We start from the raw sequence: 26,158 nt of genomic DNA on the forward strand, positions 1-26,158 counted from the left end.
GACATTTTTGTTATTTGTAGATAAAAGGATGAATATCGTCTAAAACTCACACATATAATTATGAGGTTTCGAATTCAAATCTAATTGAATATATCTAACTTAACAATATCGATATTGTCAGTTGAGCTAGACACAAGACGATATTATTTATATAAACGAAAAACAAGAGATCTTGTTATTCAATTTTTATTTATTTTTTTGAGAAAAGTTATTTTTTTTTGTTACAAAAGCAAATTAGAAACAGAAAGCAAAAACAGAAACAGAAAGCAGAATAAGACAAACAAAAACTAGGCCCTAGTGAAGAGGGTGCCCGAAGCGTCGTTCCTAATCGAGCCGGAAGGTCGATCGGTGGCGAAGGGTGCACGGTGAAAACATCTTCGCATGATGCTCCCAATTTAGCTAGGAAATCGCACAATAGTTACCCTCTCTAAGAGTATGATGAAGTGTGAAATTGCGGTTACGAAGCGGGTCTTTGATGTCTTGAAGAAGGACGGCATAAATGTGAAACTTCGGAGTGTTTACCGTGATGAGATTAATGGAGAGTGTAACGCCCTCCTTTTTATTTAATTATTTTACTTAGTTTTAGAATATATTTATGTATTTATATGATTTATATGAGGGATATATGATTTATTGAGATTAGATGTCTTTTTATAATTTAGTTAATATATTTTGTTGAGTGATATTTTGTTATGTTATATGTTGGTATTTACTAGCATAATATATATGTTATTTGGTGTAGAAATATATTTGTTATTTTGTGTAGAAATATATATGTTATTTGGTGCAGAAATATATTTGTTATTTTATGTGGAAATATATTTGTTATTTGGTGTATTATTATATATTTAGTAGAGAAATATTATTTATTAGAATATGAGGATTATTAGTGTGAGTGGATTTGGGGGTTAGAATAGAAAGAAGAATAAGTTGTTGGGCCTAAATAGATTTGGGAAGAATATTTTAGTATTATAAATAGAGAAGCTTGAGTTAGAAAGAGTTTTGAAACCGCTTTTTGGAAAAGAGGAGAACAAGAAAGAAGAGAAGAGGAGAGAAAAGTCAAGAGAAGAGGAGAAGACCTTAGGAAAGAAGAACGTTGCCGCTGATTCGGGAATTAATCTAAGGTGAGGGTGAGACTATCTTGCATTAATATTAAGTTGTTAAATCATTAGATTACATCTAACAAGTTGGGGAGAGTTTGTGAGAATTTGAGAATTAGGGTTTTGAGAGAGATATGATGATTAGAAGATGAAAACTTGTTGAATTGATGTAGAAATTATGTACAGACCTTAGATAATTCATAGGATGATTATTGGAAGTAGTTTTGAGGTTAGAACCATGAGATTAGGTGAAACTTGGAGAAAATCTGCATTCAGCCCGAATTTTGATATTAAAACTGGAATTGATCGGTGCCGAATTGGTCTTAGGTGTAAACACGAAAGTTGTAGGTATGGATGTTAGCTTTCTAATGCCATTGGTCTCACGTCAAAACGATATATAGAACTTGAGTTATGGTCAAATTACTGCACGTAGGTCACAGTAAATTTTTATGGACTTTCAGCACAAATTTTCCGAATTTAAAATAAAAACTGGTATTGATCGGTACAGAATTGGTCTTAGGCGTAAACATGAAAGTTTTAGATAATTTTGTTAGCTTTCTAGTGGCTTTGGTTTGACGTGAAAATGATGTTTGGTCTGTGAGTTATGATGAAAATACTACAGGGAGGTCTTAGCAAAATTGTACGGTGACAGCATTCTCTCGTTTCATGTTTTTGCATTTTGTTCATATGTTTCTGTTTTGAATTGATCTTTGTTGTAAACATGAAAGTTGTTGATATTTGTAATACCTTTCCAGTAGCTTTGGTTTGACATGAAAATATGTTGTGGATAATTTATTATGTTTTTACAAAGATACATAGTGAATTATTGTCGATGTTTAAATATGATGTTATATGAAGTTGTTTATGATTGATGAATATGATATTTTAAGATGTTGTTTATTTTCATTTGATATTGTTATATTATGATATGTCATGAATTATTTATGTGATCCACATGTTGTCAAAATGCTAAGATGTTAAGATGTTAAGACGTTAAGATGATAGGAGTTGTTAAGTCGTCGAGTCGTTATGAAGTCATCAAGTTGTTAAGGTGTTATGTTGTCAAGATGTCAAGATGTTAGGATGTCATAGATGTTCATGATGTTGTTTAAGTTGTCAAATTGTAGGGAGATTGAGTCCATTGCATACTCATTTAAGATGGGGGTTTTAGGCCCGGCGGCTTTATGCTCAAACTACGTTGGGGGATTTAGGCCCGACGGCCTTTATGCTCAAACTACGTTGGGGGCTTTAGGCCCGGTAGCTTTACGCTCACTTGTTGAAGAGCCTAATTACGCTCATATATGTTGCTGAATGGTACCACATGCATTTGCATATCAAGAAGTTTACGATGATTTAAGTTGTTAAGAGTGGCATTGTCAAGTTGGGTTGCATTGTCAAGTTGGGTCGCATTGTCAAGTCAAGTGTCGAGTCAACTATGAAGTTGTTTAAGATTGAATATGAAGTGAATGATGAATTTGATTAAGAATGTTGTCTACGAATGATTATGAAGTTGATTATGAGTTTGATTAGGAAGTTTTTATGATGTTTTGATGATGATGTATGTTTATGATTTGATGACGATGTTTTGATGATGATGTTTGTTTATGATTTGATGACGATGTTTTGATAATGATACTTATGTGAATTACATTATGATGCTTATGATTATATTTGATGTTAGCTGTTAATGCTTAAGATTATTATTGATGTTAGCTGTTAATGCTTATGACTAATATCTCGTAGATATGTGGTGATATTTATATGATGATATAATATGAAGTATATGACTAATGTAGGAAGAATAATGACACTAGCTAAGGAAGTTTAAGTTGCTAGATATGATTAATGAATTATAAGATGTTTAAGTTGTTGAATGTACTTTATATGATTTATATGTTTAATATTATTGTTTGAGAAATCTCACCCCTCTCGCTTGGAAATGTTGCTCTTCGTATGGGTAACTTGCGGGTAATCAAGATTAGAGGCGTCGTGAGTGGACTCCTCACATGTGTGTCTAGGTGCTCGATACGTAACGAGATGGGACTTGACTTTACTTCTATTCCTTACGTATTGTTTATGAACTTTTATGAATAAATATTGAACTAAGACTTACAAGATTTTCCGATGAGGCCTGCGTGCCAAAGACTTTTTATGTTGAATGAACTAATTCCGCTGCGAAGTTTTGAATTACTTATGTTCAATGATTTTGTAGAATAAATTGTTATTTATTCAGTTTATGAATTTTTAAGAAGTGTAGCATTCCGTTTAAAGTTGAATTACTCGATTTTTAATTATGAAATTTTTACGTTGGGAAAACGGGGTGTTACAGAGAGGAGGGAGTCCGAATAGCGGAGACCGGTTCATCCAACCCCATGTCAATGGCCAAGCGCAATCCATGGAAAATTGCGGTGAGCTCCGCTAAGAGGATGTCGATGAATTAGGGATGTGTCTAGAGAATCCAACGAGGTAAAAACCATGAGTGTTTCGAAAGATGCCAACAAAGCCGGCTCGAATAGGAGTACCTAAGCAATTGTCGTCTACATTGAGGATTGTACCTAAATGGTTATGACAGCTCCATTTAACAAACCGCTCCGGATGAGCAATTCTCCCACTTTGATGAAAACTCTTAATATTTCCATCACCGTATTGCGAATGTTACCGGTGATGCGGAACGGGGCCATGTTTCATTATTAAGACACATCAAATTACGGTGTCTCCAAACCCACCAAAGAGTGGCAAGGAAACACGCGCCGCGAGGGCCGGAGCGTAATATTTACCCAACCGTGAGCATTCTCGATCGGAGAAAAGAGAGGGTCCGTAAACCCCATTTCGTGCCAAACATTCTTAGAAAAACAAGCAGTCCAAAGCATACGGTGAAGAATAGTTTCGTCCTCCTCCCCACAACGCGAACAAAGTTGCGCGGTTGACATGTTTCTATGGTGGAGTAACGTCAACGTAGGAACAACGTTATGGCAGATTAACCATATTAGATATTTGAAATTTTGTGGTGCTTGCAACCTCCAAATCCAAGACCAAGATCGATGGGAAGTGATGTCATCTCGCCGTAACTTTGAGAGAAAGAAGCCGCCGTATCCGGTTACGGTTGTGTAGTTGCCATTTTTATTTCTAGCCCGGATAAAAGAGTCTTCAATTGCGTTGTTGAAACGGAAATGAGTGGAGTTGATAAAATCTTCAATTTCGAGTGGAAGCCGAGTGTAAAGTTCATGAGTATGAATGCCATCACCGGAGAAAACATCTTTTACCGTAAGTTGGAGATCATGGATGTCGATAATGGGAACATGACCGCCAATGGGACCATGAGTACTCCAATGGCCGAACCGTAAAGAAGAAGAACTCGAACCTCGCTCGCCAAGAATAACCTTGTTTGAGAATATTTTTAGCGCGGATAATAGAGGACCAAGAGGGAGAGCTGTTAGGCCGAATTGAAGCTTGAAGAAAATCTCGCCCCCCGACGTATTTGCTAGATAAAAGGTGCACCCATAATTTGTTTGTTGATCGGACCATGTCCCAAACCAGCTTACCAAGTAAACTAGTGTTGGTTTCTCTAGCCGTTCGAATGCCCAAACCGCCAAGATGCTTAGGAGTAGTAACCTTTTGCCAATTCACTAAATTGATACCTTTGTTGTTAGTACCCTTCCAAATAAAATCACGTGTTGTTCGTCAATACTATCACAAATATTTTGAGGCATCCATTAATTTGCATGTAGTATGAAGGAATAGAAGATAAAACTTAAGAAGCTAGAGTCAATCTTCCCGGTTTATTGAGAAGCCTATTTTTCCAAGAAGCGAGCCTTGAATGCATTTTTTTCAATGATAAAGAAAAAGTCGCTCCTTTTGGTCTCCCTTTAATGATGGGGAAACCGAGATACCTATGGAGGGAAGAGGTGCACCGGATCCCCGAAATAGATGTAAGACTAGTAATTTTCCTTTGAGGAGTACTGTGGAATAAAAAGCACGAGACTTGGAGAGATTGATCTTCAAACCCGAAGCCTTGCCGAATCTATCGAATAAGTCGGCAACAAAGCGAATTTGAGCATTTCTAGCTTTTATAAAGAGGAGGACATCATCCGCAAAGAGAAGGTGGGATATCCGAGGCCCCGTATTTGTGATTTGGATGGGCTCCCATTCTCCTTGGAGAACCGCCGTGCTTATGGCAACCGAGAGCTTTTCCATACAAAGAATAAATAAGTAGGGAGATAGCGGGTCACCTTGGCGAAGACCGTGTGAAGGCTTGAAAGGAGACAACTTGTTACCATTCCAAAGGATAGAGAAAGTGGGAGAGGTAACACAATGCATGATGAGCTTAATGGTGATATCTGAAATCCGAAATCTTTCAAGCAATGATGAAGAAAATCCCAGTTGACATTATCAAAAGCTTTTTCTAGATCCAAATTTTGAAAGCTACGCAACCTTTTTCTTTTTGATTTTCTCATGTAATGAACAATTTCCCGCAAAACAATAGAATTATCGAAGTACATACTATTACCTTTTGAGAAAAGTTATTCAAATTATTTAAATAAATAAAAAAAAGTACATACTATTACCTTTATAAGCATGCACTAAAATATTCTTAAAAAAAAAAAACAGAAAAGAACATGCACCAAATTAACCACGAAGGAAAGACATAACGACGTTTGAAAGTTAAAATTGAAACGTTGATTGAAGCTACACTTTGGAGAATAGATATAGATACTAGATTACACCGTCAAAGTTAGAGATAGCGGTTTGACATATTCTTCACCATTCATTGGATTTAGATATAATCCAAGTCCCAAATTTGGTTTCGTCATCGTGGTGGTACGAAAAAGGTATCCTCCTATGTCTTGATTATAATAAGATATGAAAGGGACATTCTTGAATTAGAAGTCACTATGTGATAAAGCTTAACAAACCATTTATAACCAGAAATTAACAATTTGATATGCACTTCAAATAGAATTTGTATTCATAATTTAAATCCACTTAATATCTTTCAATTAGTGTTGGGAATAGGCTAGACCTGGCCTGGCTACAAGCCTACTTGGGCCAGCCTTTTACTCACTGAGTTTAGTAGATAGGCTAAGCTTAGGCTTTTTGAAAGCCTATTTAGTTAAATAGGCTAGGCTTAGGCTTCCAGAAAAGCCTCTCAAGCCTAATAGGCCGGCATATTAATACTTATTTATTAAAAATGTTTTTTTATATTAAAATAATTGCATACATTAAAAATATAAACACTTTTTTTCTCTATCTATTAGTCCCTTAATATGCTTTGTTGTTATAGACTTTTAAGTAGGCTTTAATTTAGTTAAAATTTACTTGTAGTGAAATAGGCTTTTAATTAGGCTTTAAGGTCTGTTTAGCCTATTTAGTAGGCCAGATGAACTATTTGATGACTTTAATGTGAAGTAGGCCTGGAAGTAGGCTTTCGGGCGGTCCATACTTTTAAATAGGTCGAGCTGCTAGGCCAAGAAAAATGGCCTATGATAGGCCATAGGCCAGCTCAGCTTGTAAATAGGGATGGGAGTAGGTCGTGCCGCCTACGGCCTCGCCTACGACAGCCCGGACTTTTTTTTTTTTAATATAGAGAAGACCTAGTTTTTTTTAAGCCTATTTAGTTTAATAGGTCAGACCACAAACCTCTCAAAAAGCTTTTTAAGCCTATTAGGCCGGCCTATTTAAGTAATATGAATAATATTATTTATTATTATATTATATCTTGTACTTTGAATTAAAATATAAATTTGTAAACTTTTTCAATAATTTAAGCTTTATTAGTATACCTTAATTTTTTGCATATATGAATGTATTAATATAAACTATTAGTTCGCTAGTCCATTTAGACTTAGATAACATTGCTTACTTAAAGATGTTCATAAGATATAAGCTTTTAAACAAAGCTACCGCACCGTATCAGGCTTTAAGAAGGTCGCATTTAGGCTTTAAAAAAATATGGCAGCCGTACTTAGGTCTTGCAAAGCCTAACTCGGCCTAACCTATTCTCATCCCTACTTGTAAATTTTTTCGTAGGCCGTGCTCGGCCTATCAAAACCCGGCTTGACTCGGCCTATTCCCACCCCTACTTTCAATCTTTGAATTGAGTAACTTACATGAAAATATGTTACACCAAAAAAAAATCCTATACATTCCCTTTATTAGGAGTATAAAATATCATATAAGTAAAAATTAAGTTCATTGAACTTTATAGTACAATATTTTTTTTTTGAAGAAAAACTTTATAGTACAATATTGTTGGGTTATCAGAAACCTTTGGCATTTATTTTAACCACTTCTCAAATCAACTTATGTTGTACTAGTAATGTAAACCATTGACAATATATAACAAGTACATTCCTTCACAAAAAAAAAAAAAATATATATATATATATATATATATATATATATATATATATATATATAACAAGTACATTATTTTTTTTCTCAGTTGAAATTATCCATGTAATTCATTTTAAAAGGCATGTTATCCGTATAATTCTTTCAAAAAATATGCATATAATTATTAAGCTCATAATTGAAACATTTTATTCTTTGGAATTTTTATCAATCATCACCGTAATTATCTTTCTTGAATATTTTTTTTGTTAGTGATCTTTCTTGAATATAATAAAATAAATGAGTATTTTTGTAAAGAAGTAATTGATGCACTACGAATATAAAATAAGTCTTACAAAAAAAATCTAAAAAAAAAAAATCTTATATATCTAGGGTGTGTTTATTTTAATTAGTTTTGTATATTTATGGGAATAAAATGATAACAATATTGATCACAAAAAAATGATAACAATATTTGTTACAAGTTATGAAATTTTATTCATCTGTTTAAAAAATTTATGAGAAAGAAAAACATTTCCATAAAAAAGGAATGGCAATAAAAGTTCTCGTAAAGAAAAGAATAAATCCATGTGAACTGTCTATTAACCTCTATAATATATAAATATTACCCATTTTTTTAAAATGTCTATGAATAAAACCCCTTTCTTAAATTTAGATTTCCGAGAAAGTTATTCGCGAAAAGAAATTCAACAAACTTGAAACAAGGATAATCTTAGAGACAGGAAAAATAACAAGCTTTGTAACTATGGATATACATAGGTCGGGTAAAACCGAAAAAAAAATCAACCAAACCAAATCATTCGGATGACCCAATTTGACGGTTCAAGTTGGATAAATAGGTATTAATGATTTTCAAAACTGCAAACTAGTTAACAAATTCGAGTAACCCAAACCCTACCATGTAAATTTGTCAACCCAAAAAAAAAAAAAACTAGTAATAATCAATCCTTTTACCAAGTCCATTTCAACCTTTCCAAACCAAATTCAATAAAATTTGTAATTGAAATTTAGGCTCTCGATGAGCCATGAGTTGTAATGATAAATTTAGCGCCCTAGACTCTTGTTATTTTGCGAGTCATAAAATATAGACAATATAATAAAACTAGTCATTGCCGTCCCGTGCTATCGCACGGGTAAATGATGAGATTCAGGTAGAGGCAACATATGGACTTTGTTTTAAATGAAATACTCTCCAAATACTATTATAAAGAAAATTGACTTTTTTAGGTTCATTCGGTAAATGATGTATGTGTGGTCTATATATAGACTACATACATCATTTATTGAATCTAATCTAAAAAGTGAACTTTCTTTATAATAATGACATGAAGTACATTCAATAAAAACAGCATTAAATATATATCAATTTCATTACAACATAAGAGCATAAAGAATTTGAAACTTTAACCGTTTCAATTTCTACAATAGCATGTGATTACTAATCGGTGTAATACTAATTATTAAAATGTATTTCTACGGCTAACTGTACTATAAGTGGCTTTAGAATATGCTCATGAACTATACCAGACATTTAATAACAAAATATGTAATTACTCAGACTCATGTCCGGCTCTTAATTTTCACTTAAATGTCAATGAACCATTGGGTTAAACATAAACTGTTATGAATTCGGTTTGAATACAGCTAGAGGTTTAAAAAAGAAAATAGACATTGGTGATTAAATCTTTCATTGAAGTTTCCATGGGCATTCCAAACTTTACTCCTAAAAATGTGAATGTGCACTCCATAACATTGTAGCAGCTCAAATCGAAGATATCACTAATATACCTTGAATGGTTGACCTTAAATTTTTCAAGGACTAACAATTTCATGGCCACCAGAATACCTTGAATGAATGCAAAAAATTAGAAAAAGAAATACATGCCAAAATCATAAAACAAAAATTGCAAGCGAAAGAAAATTAGTGGTGTCACTTATAGTAACCAAATTCACCAAGTTAAAGTTGTGACACTTTCATGTGAAAGAATACATATACAACCAACATCTAGAAATTGCTGGAATGAGAGGATCGATGTAGTGATTTTTCTTGGAGGAAGTGAAGAAATCATGTGCAGAGAATTGTTACTGATGGATATTCTACAGTCACACAACTTGGTGTATTGCAAATACAAAATGAGATATTATAGAGTTTCATATCTATCTCTAAATCAAACTAAAGAAATCTAAATAAATTACTTCCAAAATCATAAACATAAGCATAGATTTAGACTTTGTTCTATAAATCAAAATCAATACCAAAGACGACTTTTACAACCTGTCTAAATAAATAAGTTTTAAATTTATAAGCAAGTTAAGAAATTAAAGGTAAAACAATGCTTCATAGTAGTTTGGTGAGGGATTGAATCATATTTTTGAACAGGAAAAATGTAAAACAAAAAACCAAACATACCATATTTAGTGCATAAATTGTAGTAGATATTCACATTGATCAAAATATAAGCAATTATGATACTGCTATATGTGCTTTTCTATCCATCCATTCACATTGGCCAGCCGTAATTTAGACAGCGATACATGAAGTCTGAACTGTTGTTTCACTCAAAATGGTGATTTCACCTAAATTGCGGCAACATAAGCATACATACTCATTGCCAAAAAAAAAACCACAAACCGAATGATAACAGATTGCGCATAAGGTGTTGAAGTCTCTCTACTGTGTTGACACTATGGAAAGAAACTTGCAATTGAGCATTAGAAATTAAAACAAAACACTCAAGTATAGTAATCTTAAAACAATTAAATGCTAATTAAATTGATTCAGAACTTTCCGTGCTCGAAAGCTATGTTCAACACAGTGATTAACACAAACAAAAGACGATAGTTCATAATGCCATACAGGAAAACACCATAAAGCTAAATACAAAACGCAACTCAAAAGTTCAACATAACGATTAAAAATCAGAACAAAACGAAAAGGCGACGGACTTAGACACCAATGATGTGATCTTAGACATAAGGCTGATTCAAATTTTAAAAATAAAACTGATAAAACTAAGAAGCAAACATTGCTTACAGTTGGTAATATCACAAAGTGGCGTTCTGTTACTTCCTTCAGCAGTATCTTCATGTAAACTAATGCACTCATTGCTTGATAATGGCCTACACATACAAAATTAGTTTGTTGATATAAAATCTGTAAATTGAACCCAAAGATGTAATATAGAATATTCTGAAATAGGCGGCATAGGTTCTTAGTTTGTAGATTTTTTTAACAGTAAATAATGAGATTCTTTAGCAGAAGTTTTTAAAGATGATAAAGGTGGCATTCATGCGCTATAAATAAGATATTTTTGTTTCATGGGATAACCTTGAGCCACTCAAAATACGCTCGGCATGCTAGTCTCTATTGTTAAGATAACCTTGAGGCATTCAAAATGATTTTGCAATGTAATCAAGCATCCTAATCATGATTTAGTACAGAACAAACATGGATATTCACTCTTTTACAAACTATCGATACCTGATAAAATCATAAACATTTGAAAGCATCAACAAAATACAAACATGAAATGCAAACTTCGTTATGTGTCCCACAAAGAGTTCATAATAAGATTTTATAGAATAATGGATATGTGTCCCACAAATAGTATAACAGAGTTATAAAAAGGCAGCCATGAGTGCATAAACAGACACAAAACAACTTATTATAAACATAAAGAGATTTACAGTGTGATATAAACATGTATGTTAGAAGGTTATTCCATAAAACAAAAACAAAAAAACAGATGAAACATTTTGTTAATTTTGCAGACCAACTGTATTTAATATTGATAGATTAAGAACAGAACAATGGTTATTTTGTGTATCTTCCAACACTGATGTATCAAAGCATGTAAAATGTTTTGTGTATCATCCAATATTTTTTCTGTCTTCGAGAGAGCGAAAGAGAAAGCATACTCTTTCATACACATTCATCAAGACTCTCAAGAAGCCAATACAAACAATTCAAAACACATCATTTTTCAGGACTTTCTAAATAAATAAATGAAAGTAAGCACAAAGGATAAGAAACTCAATGAAATTTCAAGAAAACAAAAGATAATTCACCAACATAAGGAACATGAAAATTTGATGTAAATCATTCTAGTTGATTTAATAACAATATCTTAAACACAAAATTAAGTACCAAATCATTACTTTGAAGCAAATAACATAGAGTAATAATTTCTTCTCTTTTACACTCAGCACCAAGCAGCAACCAAGAGAAACCTACAAAACAAACACAACAAAAAAAAAAACCTTACAATGTTAATAACATAAAGCAAAGTTGCGTTAAAGTTGGAGAGTAATATATAAAAGGTTGGTTTAGAATACCTCAAAAGGAAAGATATGTGGATCTGACCTTGTTGAACCAAAATCATCAAACATGAAAAATTAAAATGAAAAACTCAATAAAATTCAATCCTCAAACAGTGAACAACAATAGCATAGCTGAAGCGAAAGAACAATGATAAAAAATACCCAATCAAAACTCTATTTCCCAAATTGATGGTAGAAATTTTTTGTATCATTCCATAGCCAATCAACGGAGATTGGTTGTTGAGATAAATTGTTGCCTCCCACTGCTTCGTCTTCTCTCGTGGATCTTCCACGTCGGCTTCTCAATCATAAAATGGAAAACGAAAAAGGCATCACAATTGAAACCGGGATTGGAATTGATTTTAGTTTCAGAATTGATTCAGAGTAAGATTAGTGAAGAAGAAGAAGAAGAAGAAGAAGAAGAGCTGACCTGTAAATGCCGACGCGATGACTTGCGATGGAAAAGCATAATTGAGCAGAGTTGATGTTTGAAATTCAGCGAGGGAAGAAGCTTTGTTGATGAAGGGTGGTGAGGAAGAGGACGATGGTGATGGTGATGGTGGTGATGGAAGGACGGTGGGCTGGTGGCGGTGGAGGAGAGGGTGGATGGTTTGAGAGGAGACTGAGAAAGAAGATAAAGAACCAGATGGTGAAGGAATGGAGGAGGAGGTTTGGCATGTGGAATTGTGATTTGAAATAGGAGACCCAAGTCACTTGTTTGAAAGTCAAATTGGTTCATCTTTCCTCTGCCAACTTATTGAAGAAAGTGAATCACATGGGGTTGTAATCATGACTCTTGATGTTAACGTGTAAAACCAGGGCTCTCATTTCAAATCTCCACCATGACTGCCTTTTAAATGTGTACAGTATTTGGTTCAAGTTTCCTCTGTTCTGAAACCGTCCCTTTACTCCTATTGGCTAATTGTATTTTGCAGTTTTCAAACCAATTCACATTGCTGACCAAACACACACCAAGGGTTAAACAGTCATTACCACAGTCAAAAACCCTAGGATTTTACCGCCAGGCATTAATTCAGTACAAAATGGAAGGAGCTTCATTAGGTTTTGGCTAGGGTTTATGTGCAGAACTATTTTCCATTTATATATTAAGGATGTTAAAGTAAATAATAATAAAATAAATGAAATACTAAACACTAAAATAACTACCTTCAAAAGACAAAATCAAATACTTGGTGTAGTGATACAAACTTAGAACGCTTGATCAATCATTTTTTGGATCGTTCAATATCAAAGCTTATTAAGAATATGACATGTAAACCCAATTTTGGATTGTCCAATATCAAAGCCTATTAAGAATATGACATGTAAAGCTAATAAGTGAATTAGGTCCAGCTTAACCGAGGCGACCACCCCGCCTTATTGCATGGTGTAGCACGTGACATGAACCTATCTATCGCACCACCTCGTACGACATCGCATCTTGGAAAGACATACAACTTAGGGACAACCTTCTACTACATTTTAGGAACTATCTCGTTCTCACCTCAAAAGTAAACATAGCGTCAACGTGCTCCATTGCCTTGAATTGTAACCAACTTATAGATCGTGATTAGGTCGTTCCTACTTAAATAAACATTATTTGAATTGGATAGGGCATCCCGCTTATCTTGTAGTGAGTTACCTTAAACAAACCGAAATATCTTGTAATAAACTACTCCAAATTGCATGCGAAACTATAGCAACAATCAAGGAGTCTAACACCATTTGCATCATTAATCAACCCATGCATGATATATGCACTCTTATCTCACTCACTTGGCTATCTAGCAACACTTACTTGATCGTTCCTTAAAAAAACACACTTACTTGAACGTCAAATACGTGTATGTTTGGTTCCACTTCTAGAAGGACAAAAATTGATTCCATAAGTGTATAATTGATTCTAACATAATTGATTGTTGTCGTAGGATTGATTCGCATCAAGAATTGATTTTACTTAAACTAAAATTTGTAGCTTTTGATTAAATAATTGATTTTCGCACATAAATTCATAGTTAACTCACTTTTATATTGATGTATCAAAACACATAACTCTTAGTTAAAATGATTATCAAAATTAATTTTTCCCACTGCACAACCAAACAACGCAATAAGAATGATTATTTTTTGGAAAAAAGAAATGAGAAAGAAAGAAAAAGGAAAAGGAAAAGGACATTTTCCATATGGTTTAGCAAGCAAACATCGGGAATGAATGATCCAATAAAGAAAGTCCAAGTGCGGAAGAGGCGGGACGTGGGACCCGCACTCCTCCACAGACCCCACTCTTCTCCTCCTTGTTCTTATCCCATTTCCATTTTTTTCATATTACTCATCACTCTTCTTCACTCTTCCACAACACCAACAACTACTACTGCCACGTGTCATTCATCACCTCGCTTTTCCCTTCTTCTTCTTCCTTCTTCACACTCCTTCCTCTCATCACAAAACCAAACCCTCTCTCTCTCTCGATCTCCCTAAAATTCTCCTATGATCTTCAGACATTATTCACTAATTTCTTTCCATTTCTGATTCTCTCTCACTCCACCACAATCATCCAGAATAAGGTTTCCGATTGATTATACACTAATTTTTTGTGGTGTTTTTCTTCATCTTATTTTAGAAGACTGATTAATTAATATTAATATTAATAAATAATAAAAATATCTTAACGTACTTTATTTTGAAAGAGATATATGTTCAGTCTCACTCTTTGTTTACGCTTCTGACAAAATTAAAATAAAAATAGAAATTCATGTTCATTAATTTGATTAGAGTAGTGGTTTAATTAACCGTTCAAATATCTTCTACTACTAAACTAAGTTAATCATAATTTCTGTGTCTGATCAATGTTTTATGGTTTTCTATTTGTTTGATTCTAGTTATATTTTAACTACAGTTAGGTTGATATCATATATTTGTTCATTTATTTATTTCTTCCTTGGTGCAGTTCAATCCTACGGTCTGAAATAGAAACTTAGACTTTGTTTTAATAAATTAATAATCAAATAAAAAGAAATAAAGTGATGGGAGGTATTTGTTCAAGAAAGAGAAATCAACAAGTGATAGAAGATGATATACGCAGAGGAGTATCTAGAAGATATTGTAGAAGTGGCAGTACAAAATGGTTAGGAGCAAGAAGTTTTAAGGCTAATCATTCTCCTGGTGGGGGTACATGTCCTTCTCTTATGGATTTATGCATAAATAAGATCCGCGAGGTGCATGCTTTACTTTTATTGTTTTGTTTCTCTTTGTCTTTGGTTCTTTTCTTTTGTTTTGTTTTGTTTTTAGACAGTACTTGATTCAAGTTATGTTTCTCAGGATTTTCATAAATACGAGTCCTTTTCGATTCTTCCCAGAGATATAAGTCAGTTAATCTTCAATGAATTGGTGGATTCTCATTGTCTTACTGAATCATCTCTCAATGCTTTTCGAGATTGTGCCCTTCAGGTGAAATTCCATGTTTTGCTTTCATTTAAGTACTTAGTGTATGTTTGGTTCATCTGTAGCAAAAATTGATTTTGATTGAATTGATTCGACTAAAAGTGAGTTGAAGATAAAGTGATGGCTAAAAGTGAGTTGAAGATAAAGTGATTTATGTTTGCATATATTCATGTGAAGTTAGTTGAACAATAAATTTGAGTGTTCAAATCAATTCTAGAATAAAAAACTCCAATTTCTAGCTTCAAGTAGAATCAATTCTGGTGGCAACATTAGTTTTACTTGAAAGCAACCAAACATGTCCGAATCAATTCTAGATCTCTAGAATCGATTTTGGCCCCTCTAGAAGTAGAACCAAACATACACTTAGAAGAAGCTCCGGTTACGAAAATGTGCCTGCTTATTAAATACGTGTTGTGTTTTTCATGGCAGGATGTTTATTTGGGTGAATATCTTGGAGTGAATGATGGTTGGATGGATGTCATTGCTTCACAAGGGCCGTCTTTACTTGCAGTTGATGTTTCTGGTTCTAATGTGACAGACAATGGACTGCGACTCCTAAAGGATTGCTTAAATCTTCAAGCTTTGACCCTTAATTACCGTGATCAATTTTCAGAACAAGGACTCAAACACTTAAGTGGTAGGTGGAGTTTTTTAAACAGAATAATAACATGTTGGAAATTTTGCCTTCATTGCGGTCCGCCCCTAGCCGCCTAATTGTAGCATTTGGGTTGTCTTCATTGCGGTCTGCCCCTAGCCGCCTAATTGTAGCATTGGGGTTGCCTTCATTGCAACCTCCAACACCTTCGCTGTGTTGGGTGTGAAAGGGGTGGATGTACTCCCACATTGTGTAGAGATATGGCCTGTGTAGTGTTTACAAAGTTTGGGCTGCCTCACCTTACAAGCCTGTTCTGTAACGTTGAGTTAGGTTCAATATGAAAACTTAAGATAACATAATAATATCATATAAACTATTCAAAGGAGATGGAACTTTGTGCTGAGTTTGACGGTATTTAGTACCTATCCTGTATTCTACATGTATAAAAACTATGAATCATGGATTGTTGTTTTTGTCTTTCTTTTTACGTAAAATAACAAAACTATTATTGGAAATTTGATGTCTTGCAAAAGTAAGTGGAGAAATTCATTCACTAATGTTAATCCTCATTGGATGTTATGCAATATTGGAGTTATTTTACATAAATAGATATGAGATATCAAGAGTTCTATTTGTTAACATAATCAATCAATTGAAATTTGTTGCATAGGTCTGTCAAACTTGACTTCATTGAGTATCAGAAAGAGCTGTGCTGTCACACCTGATGGAATGCGTGCATTTTCCAACTTAGTTAATTTGGAGAAGCTGGACCTTGAGAGGTGTTCAGATATTCATGGCGGATTTGTTCATTTTAAAGGTTTCTATTCTTGAGATCTTGCTAAGTATATAAGAAGTTAAACTCCTTATGTATTTCATGTTGTTAAAAACCATCATCACATCTAGTAATCTGAAACAAAATAATTTTTTCTTTAATATATACTTGGGTATGGGATATAGATGGTTAATCGGGCAGTCTGACATTAACTTCATCCGGTCATCAGGCTAGATGATCATTATTAGTTATTTCATGAAACTTCATCTAAAAAATTTGTTTTGTTTCTTGCTCGATGAATTTACCCTATTCTTCGAATCAATAACTATTGTTTAACCGTCCTTTAGTAACTACCTAATGTTATACTCTTCTTTTAAATTATTTTAGATAAATTATCATCATTATTTTTTATTTGATGTCGACCGCATCTGGTTGGTGCAATCAAATGGGTATAATAAGTTCTACATTCATTCAATAGACCTTTTTTATTATACAATAATGTTTAAGGGGAGGGAAGGGCGAGGTCAGGGTATGCCGATTTAGGATATAGTTGACTTGTAATAGAGGATTGCCAATAAGAATCGATCTATGGATCCTTGCGTCGAGGCTCTTTCATCTTACCACTTTAGCCAACCTTCATTGGCTTCTTCTTCTATGAACTTTGTTATTTAAATTTTAGGGTTAATTATGTTTTTGGTCCCTACAAAATTGCGACCTTGTAAGTTTAGTCCTTACTTAATTTTAATAGCATTTTTATCCCTACAAAAAATTTCTGCACTCAATATTAGTCCTTACTCAATCCAAATTTGTTTAATTTATGCTTAAACTCTTAAGTTTTTCAACAATTTTTTACAGGCGTGTTAAGAATGTTATTAAAAGGTCCTCCAAAAAAAATATCGCAAAAATTTGATTTCTACGTCCATATTTTTGTTACTTATATCTTAAACTTTTGTCGTTTTAAAAAATTCATATTTAATTTATTTCATGTTAAAAAATTATAGATTTTAGTAAATGAACCTTTCATAGTGTTCTAAACTTGTATAAAAAGAATCGTTAAAAAATTTAAGAGTTTAAGGATAATTAAACAAAATTTATTTTAGCAGGACTAAAATTATAAGTAATTTTTTTTTGTAGGGATTAAAAAAGCTATTAAAATTAAGTAAGGACTAAACTTAGAAGGTCACAATTTTATAGGGACCAAAAACATATTTAACCCCAAATTTTATTAATAAGCGCTTTCCTGTTTAGAATTTGCTTTCAAAGAAACTTGGTTTTGGAATTTCTACGTTATAGATTTAGTTCCCTTTTTTTTTTTCATTTCGAATACAGGTCTGAAAAAGCTGGAGTCTCTTAATATCGGATGCTGTAAATGTGTTACAGATTCAGACATGAAGGCTATCTCAGGTATTGTTCATTTGTGTTTTTTTTTATTTTTTTATCAAAGTAGTTGCATTTCACTCCCTTTCCTATCTTTTGTGCATAACAAAATTCGCATTTTCATGCTTTCATGATACATTATGTAGAAATTTTTCCACTAATGAGATGGAAGCAAAATGTTACTATGGTCGATACTTGATACCGATTTTCGTAGTTGAGTTCATATCTGAACATTTGGTCTTGTAACTTAATTAATGGGTTCATAAGATTACCCAATTCAATTCTTTCTCTTCATACTTTTAGATGCAAAAAGCTAGGCCTTGATCACAGTTTCAGTTGACTTTCAATATGAAATGTTTCAGGTTTTATTAATTTAAAGGAGTTGCAAATTTCCAACAGCAGTATTACTGATCTTGGGATTTCTTACTTAATAGGTATTTCCATATTGTTTGTCATCAATTACAAGTGTTACATCAAGACCATAACAGCTGCTTCTGTTTTATGCACGTCATAACATATCTAGTTGTCAATTTAGTAGAATATAAAATAACATCTCATTATATATTGACATATTATTAGAATATATTTGTTTCTGTTCTGAGAGCAGTTTCTAATCTTAAAGTACCTTGGATTATTATGTCGTAGGATTAGTTTTCATATTTCTTAGTCACTTTCTTGATTTATTTCATGATTTCCCTTTTTATTTAGGATTTGGAGTCTTGTATCCCTATAAATAGGGATTGATACTTGGTCTTTGTATCAAGTTAGCATCAAGTACCAGCAATAATATTCAACGTTCTTATTATTTCTCTCTTCCTCTTGTCTAAAACTCATAAGTCATAGCACAGTTTATGTTCACTCTAGTGAAAATATGTTATTCTCTAACTGTTATCAAAAAGGTGTTTGTGTTTATTGAATGAGTTGTAAAATCAGTTTGCTTTATATATTATTACATTGCTTGAATATTCCTATCTGGTTTACAGGTTTGCAAAAGCTTAGCACATTAAATGTTGAAGGATGCAGTATCACTGCTGCATGTTTTGAGTATATTTCTGGTAAATAATTCTCATCTTATTCTGTCATTTCATTTATGTTGATTTTGGACATCAAATTTGTTTGTTTTGGACGTCGTTTTGTAATGCTTGCTTTCCCTCTAATTTATTTAGAAAATTAATGATATGACAACTCTGACATGCAATCCAAGTAGTACTTGAACAGAAAAGATTATATCTGATCTTGGCATCTCATATTTGCTTACCACTGTTTCAATGTCCAAAATTCTCATGGTTATTTCTTTAATCATGTTTTTTTCACGTGCAGCCTTAGCTGCCCTGGCATGCTTAAATCTCAACAGATGTGGCCTTTCTGACGATGGATTTGAGAAATTTTCTGGTAACTTGAATATATAGCGACCAATTTTGCGACTTAATGTCCATGTCCATACTTTTTACTCTAAGGATGACAAAGCTACAATTTCTCAGTTTTACAACATCTGTTCCCTTTCCTGCAGGTCTTACAGGCTTGAAGAGGTTAAGTCTTGCATTTAACAAGATTACAGACACATGCTTAGTTCATCTAAAAGGTTATTCATACCTCTATAACTCTTTTAAGAGAAACTTTTTCACAAGCTGCTTCCTTAATCCCTCTGTTGAAAAGATACATGATCTGTACAGTCTGTCTGTGTATTTATCTCTTCAATTCTCACTACCACCTGCCAATTTTTAGATGATAAGAGCTGAGATGGACCTTCCCCATTTATATTATTGCTTTTGATAATTTGACATTAACATCTTCATGATTTCCTTATTGATACTAATTTTAATAATCACTTTTCAATTTAAAATAAATAAATTGGGGAATAAGAAAATTATTATTAATAAAAGTGACACTAATTGTCATCAACAACTGTCTCCTAGGGTACTTGAACTTCGTCAACCTCAAAGCCAAACTCTTACCCCTGATAGTTTCTTTTTATAAAATCAAAAAGACTAATTTTTGAGGAAAAATTACTGTAGCCATTATTCTTTGTCATGGATTGTTTTAAATTTTAAATCCCGCGATAATATCTATTTTGAAGGCACATCTTATCCTTCGCCCTAATGTACTTCCCTTCACTTAGGGTCATGTAAAAAGACACACAAACCTAACCTAATAATGGCGTAGAAATTATTAGGGGCTTGTTATAGTCTTCAAATTTCTTAAGGCTCCCTATTTAGTCTCTTTGGGTGCTGGCTCTTGGCATTCTTGAGTACTATTGGAAAAATAACTCGTTTCATACTCGATTTGTTTCATATGCAACTTCTGCCACATTGACTATCATCATGACTAAAACTTGTTTATTGTTTATTTTTCCAATTTTCCTTTATATCTTTAATTGGTTTCTCTTTGACAGGTTTAACAAAATTGGAGTATTTGAATCTGGATTCTTGCCAGATCGGGGATGAAGGACTTGTGAATTTGACAGGTTTACTGCTTTCTTCTTCTGAATATCTAAGATTTTAGGAGTCCAATATTTGGATTGGAAGTATGATGTACAGTATGAAATTTTTAGTTATTTTTCTTTCAGGCCTCACTCTCTTGAAAAGCCTAGTGTTGTCTGACACTGAAGTCGGGAACAGCGGGATTCGATATATATCAGGTTGGTGGAAACAACCCTGTAGCTATCAAATGAGAATTTAAACTCAACAATCAGTGTGAATTTATTGGCAGATAAATTCAAATTAGAGCATATGTTTCTATATTTGTTGTTTATATGTTTGAGTGTGAGTGCTGTCTACGAGGTATTCTGTGTTTCATATAATATGATTGGCTTAAGCACCTTGTTATTCAGCTTCCATGTTGACAACTTCTAGTATATAAATTGACATTTTGTGCGTTATGGCTCAATCTTGGAATGTGATCACAGACTGCTGTATATATGTGGAAGATAATTTCAGTAAGTGTATTTAGTTACACTAATATAAGTGAAGTTTTGTGAAAAGAAAATTGATTTGTGTGAATAATTTGCTAATCTGCCTAGGACGTGATTGCTGTGAGCTGACATTTTTAATTTGATTTAAGGCATTTCTTGTTATAATTTTTTTTTGGACCAAAGGCATTTCTTTTTACAGTTGTACAGCTTCTTTGTCTATTTATAAATGGGAAATGCTAGGGCACTTGTTTAAAAGTTTAAAGTAGAAATTGAAGACATTGAAACAACAAAAAGTAACTTTTTCTACATAAAATTTATCAATTATTTCTATTTTTGAATCCTTAACAAGTCAATTGCCCTAAGGGCACTTGTTAGCATAACCCTTTATAAATATATGCTTTTCAGTTACTTCTACTTGTACACACGAATGTGTCCATCCACCTGATCATGTCTTGTTAGAGATATTCAAGACACTGATTTTAATGCATGTCTTAATTGGTTCTTGGTTTTGTCCAGGTTTAAACAAGCTGGAAGATTTGAATCTGTCATTCACCTCAGTAACTGATAATGGCCTAAAAAGGCTATCGGGATTGACAAATCTTAAATCACTTAATCTGGATGCTCGACAGATAACTGATGCTGGATTGGCAAATCTTACAAGTAAGTGTTTCCTTGTGTATCTGCTATGTCTTTCTTTCATGTATGTTCACCTGTTTGTCTTTTTATATTTGGTGCTCTTGTATGAATCGTTTTGTATATGTACAGAGGGTACTGTATATTGTTGAGAAAGCATCAATAATAAACCATTGATATGGCCCAGAATCTGACCGATTATTTTTTATTATTTTTCCTTTTATTTTTTGTTATTCTTTTTAAAAATATTTTATATTACACTGCAGCATGCCAAAGTTCCCTATCTTGTTTCTTTTGAATGATTTCATCTATATTTCGAGTCATCTTAATGCTTCTCCCTCTTTATGATCACTTTTGACTTGTATAATTGTTTTACTTCTCTTTCTCTCATTTCCCTTCTTTATTTTCATATGCTCCATTTTTTCTGGGTGGATCATCTAATATTCTCTGCTAATGACCGATTATTTATTTCTAAGTATCCATTTTCCCCCTGCCATGCCTATTTGTCACATGCTATTTGGAAACAACTAACTTATTGTATTGGATTGGATCAACTTAAGTGCTTTATTGGGGGTAAAAACTACATCTGTCAGGTCACAACTCTTTCTACCTGAGCCCTTGTACAAACACGATGTTTGAATCCAACTCTGGCCCTATCTAAGCCTTCACACATGACATGATGGCCTGTTTACCTTCAACTGACAATCCCTTTTTAGCACTTAGCTGCGAGATTTCTACCTTTATGGACACAACCCCACAAAACCGGCTTGTGAGGTGAGGACTGCTCCTACTTATAAACACTTCTTCAGACCATATCACCTCCAATGTGGGACTGATACCAGTTGTTGAGGTTTCAATCAAGGAAGCGGAACAAATAACAATGGCAACCACAAACTAAACAGTCCAATCAACAATAATATCAACCATGAACAAATCTAGAACCTATGTGTAAAGCAAGGAAACAAACAATCAATCCAAAGAACATGATAAAAAGAGTAGAGGAACAAACAGACCAAGATTGTTTGCACAGTTCTGTCCAAATTGACCTACGTCTGGAGTGAGAAAGCAGCTCTCCACTCCACTATCAATTAATCTTTACAAGAGATAAAAAAGAGTCGGAAGAAATTAGCTTCAACGACAAACTAATTTTTACCATTTCCCTTTCTCTTAACCCTCAAAGAAAGTCACTCAAGAAAACAAGAGAGAAAACTTAGATCCTTCCTCCAATGAAATTGCAGTACAAAAGGTCTTGAGAATGGATTTCCCAACCCTAGAATCTCACCCAAAAGCACTCAACCCTTAGTCCTTAGGTTTCCCTAAAAGTCCCCTCTTTTGGTGATGACCTAGCTCTCACAATCTGATGAAAAAACCTGTTATTTTATACCATATCCGAGCAAAACACCTTGCACCCAGGGCAGTACGAAACGCTGCCTTCCTAGCTGCCTGAAAACACCTTGAGACTTATCCCAAGCACCTCGCGACTGAGGCAGAAATAAACCGTTCACTTTCTTCCAGGAACGTCCCGCAGCCACACTGTACTTGCCTCACGATTTGAACAGAATGCATCTAAACAGATTTTAAGTCACACGCAACACCAATATCTGCATTGAGTGCTTACCGGTAGGCCAAAAGCTATTGCAGTTAGCTAAGGCACCACTCTTCTTCAACTTAAATCTATCAGCAAGCTCTGCGGTTTAATCTGACTCTGATCCTGTTGCCAAGAAAGATTGCTGACCCACAACATACTGCAGGTTGCATCTTCGGTTTAGTATTTCATTGAAATACCTGTTTTAAATTTTAGATGCAACCCTGCATGAAATGCATTTTATCCAAAACTAGCCAAACTAAGGTAGTTTTACTCTATGTTGACTACGATCATTCTCCCTTTTTATGAGGTGCAAGCTATAGGAATTTATTTTTTCTTCACTTTTTACTGTTCCACTCGATGTCCATATTAATCTGCGTGAGCTGTACTATTTTTTTTACTTTCGTTAGATACTTAGTAGCTTCAAATGCAACTTTCTGATTGGCTCGTGTTCTGTATAGGTCTGAGTGGATTGATAACATTGGATCTCTTTGGAGCCCGTATTACTGACTCTGGAACTACATATTTACGATGTATGTATATATCGACTTCAAGCTATTGTTGTTTTCCTTTGTTCATTTGGTGTATGTTAACTCTATGTTTCTTTAAAATACTTGATTATATACCATGTCTCTGTAAATTGTAGTATTATAACCGACTAATTAGTCTACACTTCTAATGAGAATGCATGAGTAATAATGAGAATACTCGGCATTTCCCATGGTGCTTTCTATTTTTAGGTATTTGATGCCTATCATATGGGTATTGGGCTGCACACATCTGTTCTGAAATTGTTATAACTGCTCAAGAGAATAAATAAATCTACATAAAGTTTGTTCTTCATCATATTTTCATTTTGTATGAAAACTTTAAAACTGCTAAACTGGACAAACAAATAAATGGTTTACTGACCCAAAATAAAAACGAAAAAATAATTTGAGGTAGTACTACTCAGAAACCTCGTTTTAGTCCAGCTTACTTTTTCATTATTTGTCATTTCGTTTGGTATGCATTGCATAAAATGAACACTAATTTGAAATAATGGGAAAGCATGTGTCTACATAATCTTCGGCATAAAATTATCCTTTTTTTTTTTTTTGACAAAAGCATAAAGTTATCTTGGTGACTTAAATGTTATTTCCTTTTTGAATCTTGCAGCGTTCAAGAACCTGCAATCCCTTGAGATATGTGGTGGATTATTAACTGATGCAGGCGTGAAAAATATAAGAGAAATTGTTTCCTTGACACAGCTAAACCTTTCCCAGAATTGCAAATTGACAGATAAAACTCTGGAATTAATCTCTGGTATTTTCTGCATGTCTTCATCACTGCATATCTTCCTTGCATCATCTTTTCAACAAAAAATATATAAATAATTTGGTATATGTATTAGTATTATAGACATGAGACTGTAACTTCAATGTATAGTCAACAATCTATTACCCCTTGGTAATTCATGTTGACTGTTAATTAAGGACCACATGTAATGAGGATGCAGCTGGTATACTAATGTTAGTTATTGTATATGTGCAAAAGGTTAAAATATTAGTGTAGTCATCCCAGGAACACGTGTAAACCCATTGATCATGAGCAAATAACTAGGTCTTGCAGAATAGGAATTAAATGAAAAAAAAGTAAAACTAGATAGAGAATATCATTTGTTTGTGTTGCTTTTTGTTTCCTTCCTTGCCCCATAGTTGGTATCAAACAAAGAGGTTTGTTCTGCTTTGGCTAAACACATGTTTGTATATCTATATTTGAATGCAGGAATGACTGCACTGAGGTCGTTAAATGTCTCAAATTCTCGTGTAACAAATGAAGGACTGCGGTATTTGAAGCCTTTGAAAAATTTACGCACTCTTTCCTTGGAGTCTTGCAAGGTCAATGCGGCTGACATTAAGAAGCTCCATTCAACTGATCTTCCAAATTTGATAAGCTTTCGACCAGAATAGACCAGGTGATCGAGAAAATTCTGCTCTTTGCACGGTGAACAAACAATTCTCTGTACATACCTACTGTTTTGGATAATTATAAAATAAGATTAATTGAAGATGAGAGGTGATTTCTAAAAAGTGACTTTACAGTTGTAGGCATGTAATATTGTAATTATGCTTTACTTTGCATGTTTGTATTTACCCGTCTAAAAATAATTGTAGATATACATTCTCGTGTAAATGATGTTTGAACCAGAGCAACAATGTCTTTATCATAGTGTTTTAAGTAATTTTTCAATTGTACAAGGCTGAGAAAGTTTGTGCATATGAATTGGCTTGTCTTTTAGCTGGATAATTGTTTTATTAATTTTGTGGATCCACCTTATATGCTTTGTTGGTCTTTATAGACGTGGTTGTGTTGCCGTTAGTGTTAGTAATAACCTTCTGAGAAAGCATTTAGTAGGTTATGGTATTGATTATGAATAACTTTTGATACTTGTTGTCACCATACTGTCTTGGCAATAGTATTTTGCAATGTTGGAACTTGGAAGTAACGTCTGTTTTTTTCACATACAATTTATTTCTTGGCACTATTTTTTTTATACAACTTGTATTTGTCATTTTTACCCCGTCCAAGGTGTTGATGCCCTAGTCTTTGGCTTTAGAAATTAAAGTTGTATTAATCCATGTTTGGCACCAGACTTTAACGTTATGTGTTTATTTTGAGTTTTGAATTCCAGGCAGTAACATCCAATTACATAGAGTTTAAAATCACCAATCAAAATTTAAATGTACACTCTTGAAAAAAAGATTAGATACGTTATTAACTCATGTATCCAAAGTAGAATGAGTTGCCTATCGTATGTTTAGAATAAGAAAATCTAACTCGTAAAAGACCAATTCAACAAAGAACACAAGGAAATACAAGCTAAAATCAATTCCGGGGTGACGTAACAAATAATTATAATTACAAGAATAAGATATAATGGCCTTGTGACTATGTAATAATAATTCGTGAATAATAGGATGTTTGATATAGTATAATTACAAGAATAAGATATAATGGCCTTGTGACTATGTAATAATAATTCGTGAATAATAGGATGTTTGATATAGAATAGTAAAGTTAATTTTATATT

At 33.4% G+C, this 26,158-nt stretch overlaps 2 protein-coding genes across 3 annotated transcripts; one reads left to right on the forward strand and one right to left on the reverse strand.

Moving 5' to 3' along the window:
• Window positions 1–8,786: 8,786 nt before the first annotated feature.
• On the reverse strand, window positions 8,787–12,481 carry LOC146902348 (uncharacterized). The gene is made up of 6 exons (XM_085731266.1): window positions 12,202–12,481; window positions 11,934–12,069; window positions 11,787–11,814; window positions 11,599–11,681; window positions 10,486–10,571; window positions 8,787–9,297 (listed from the first exon to the last, which is right to left on the reverse strand). Exons 2-6 carry the CDS (start codon window positions 11,981–11,983, stop codon window positions 9,104–9,106), a joined length of 441 nt encoding a protein of 146 aa, XP_085587392.1. The 5' UTR covers window positions 11,984–12,069; window positions 12,202–12,481; the 3' UTR covers window positions 8,787–9,103.
• Window positions 12,482–14,123: 1,642 nt separating this feature from the next.
• On the forward strand, window positions 14,124–25,344 carry LOC146902349 (uncharacterized). Of its 2 annotated transcripts, XM_085731267.1 has the most exons (16): window positions 14,124–14,335; window positions 14,719–14,986; window positions 15,090–15,218; window positions 15,642–15,849; window positions 16,478–16,624; window positions 17,909–17,983; window positions 18,319–18,390; window positions 18,940–19,011; window positions 19,277–19,348; window positions 19,467–19,538; window positions 20,349–20,420; window positions 20,523–20,594; window positions 21,384–21,527; window positions 23,547–23,618; window positions 24,244–24,390; window positions 24,853–25,344. In XM_085731267.1, exons 2-16 carry the CDS (start codon window positions 14,795–14,797, stop codon window positions 25,035–25,037), a joined length of 1,731 nt encoding a protein of 576 aa, XP_085587393.1. In that variant the 5' UTR covers window positions 14,124–14,335; window positions 14,719–14,794; the 3' UTR covers window positions 25,038–25,344. The 2 variants fall into 2 exon arrangements, with proteins under 2 accessions (XP_085587393.1, XP_085587394.1); XM_085731268.1 differs by lacking the exon at window positions 24,244–24,390.
• Window positions 25,345–26,158: the final 814 nt, after the last annotated feature.

This window comes from Medicago sativa, chromosome 8 (assembly GCF_051527215.1).
Source record: "Medicago sativa cultivar Bolivia chromosome 8, Bolivia_mono, whole genome shotgun sequence".
NCBI lineage: Eukaryota > Viridiplantae > Streptophyta > Magnoliopsida > Fabales > Fabaceae > Medicago > Medicago sativa.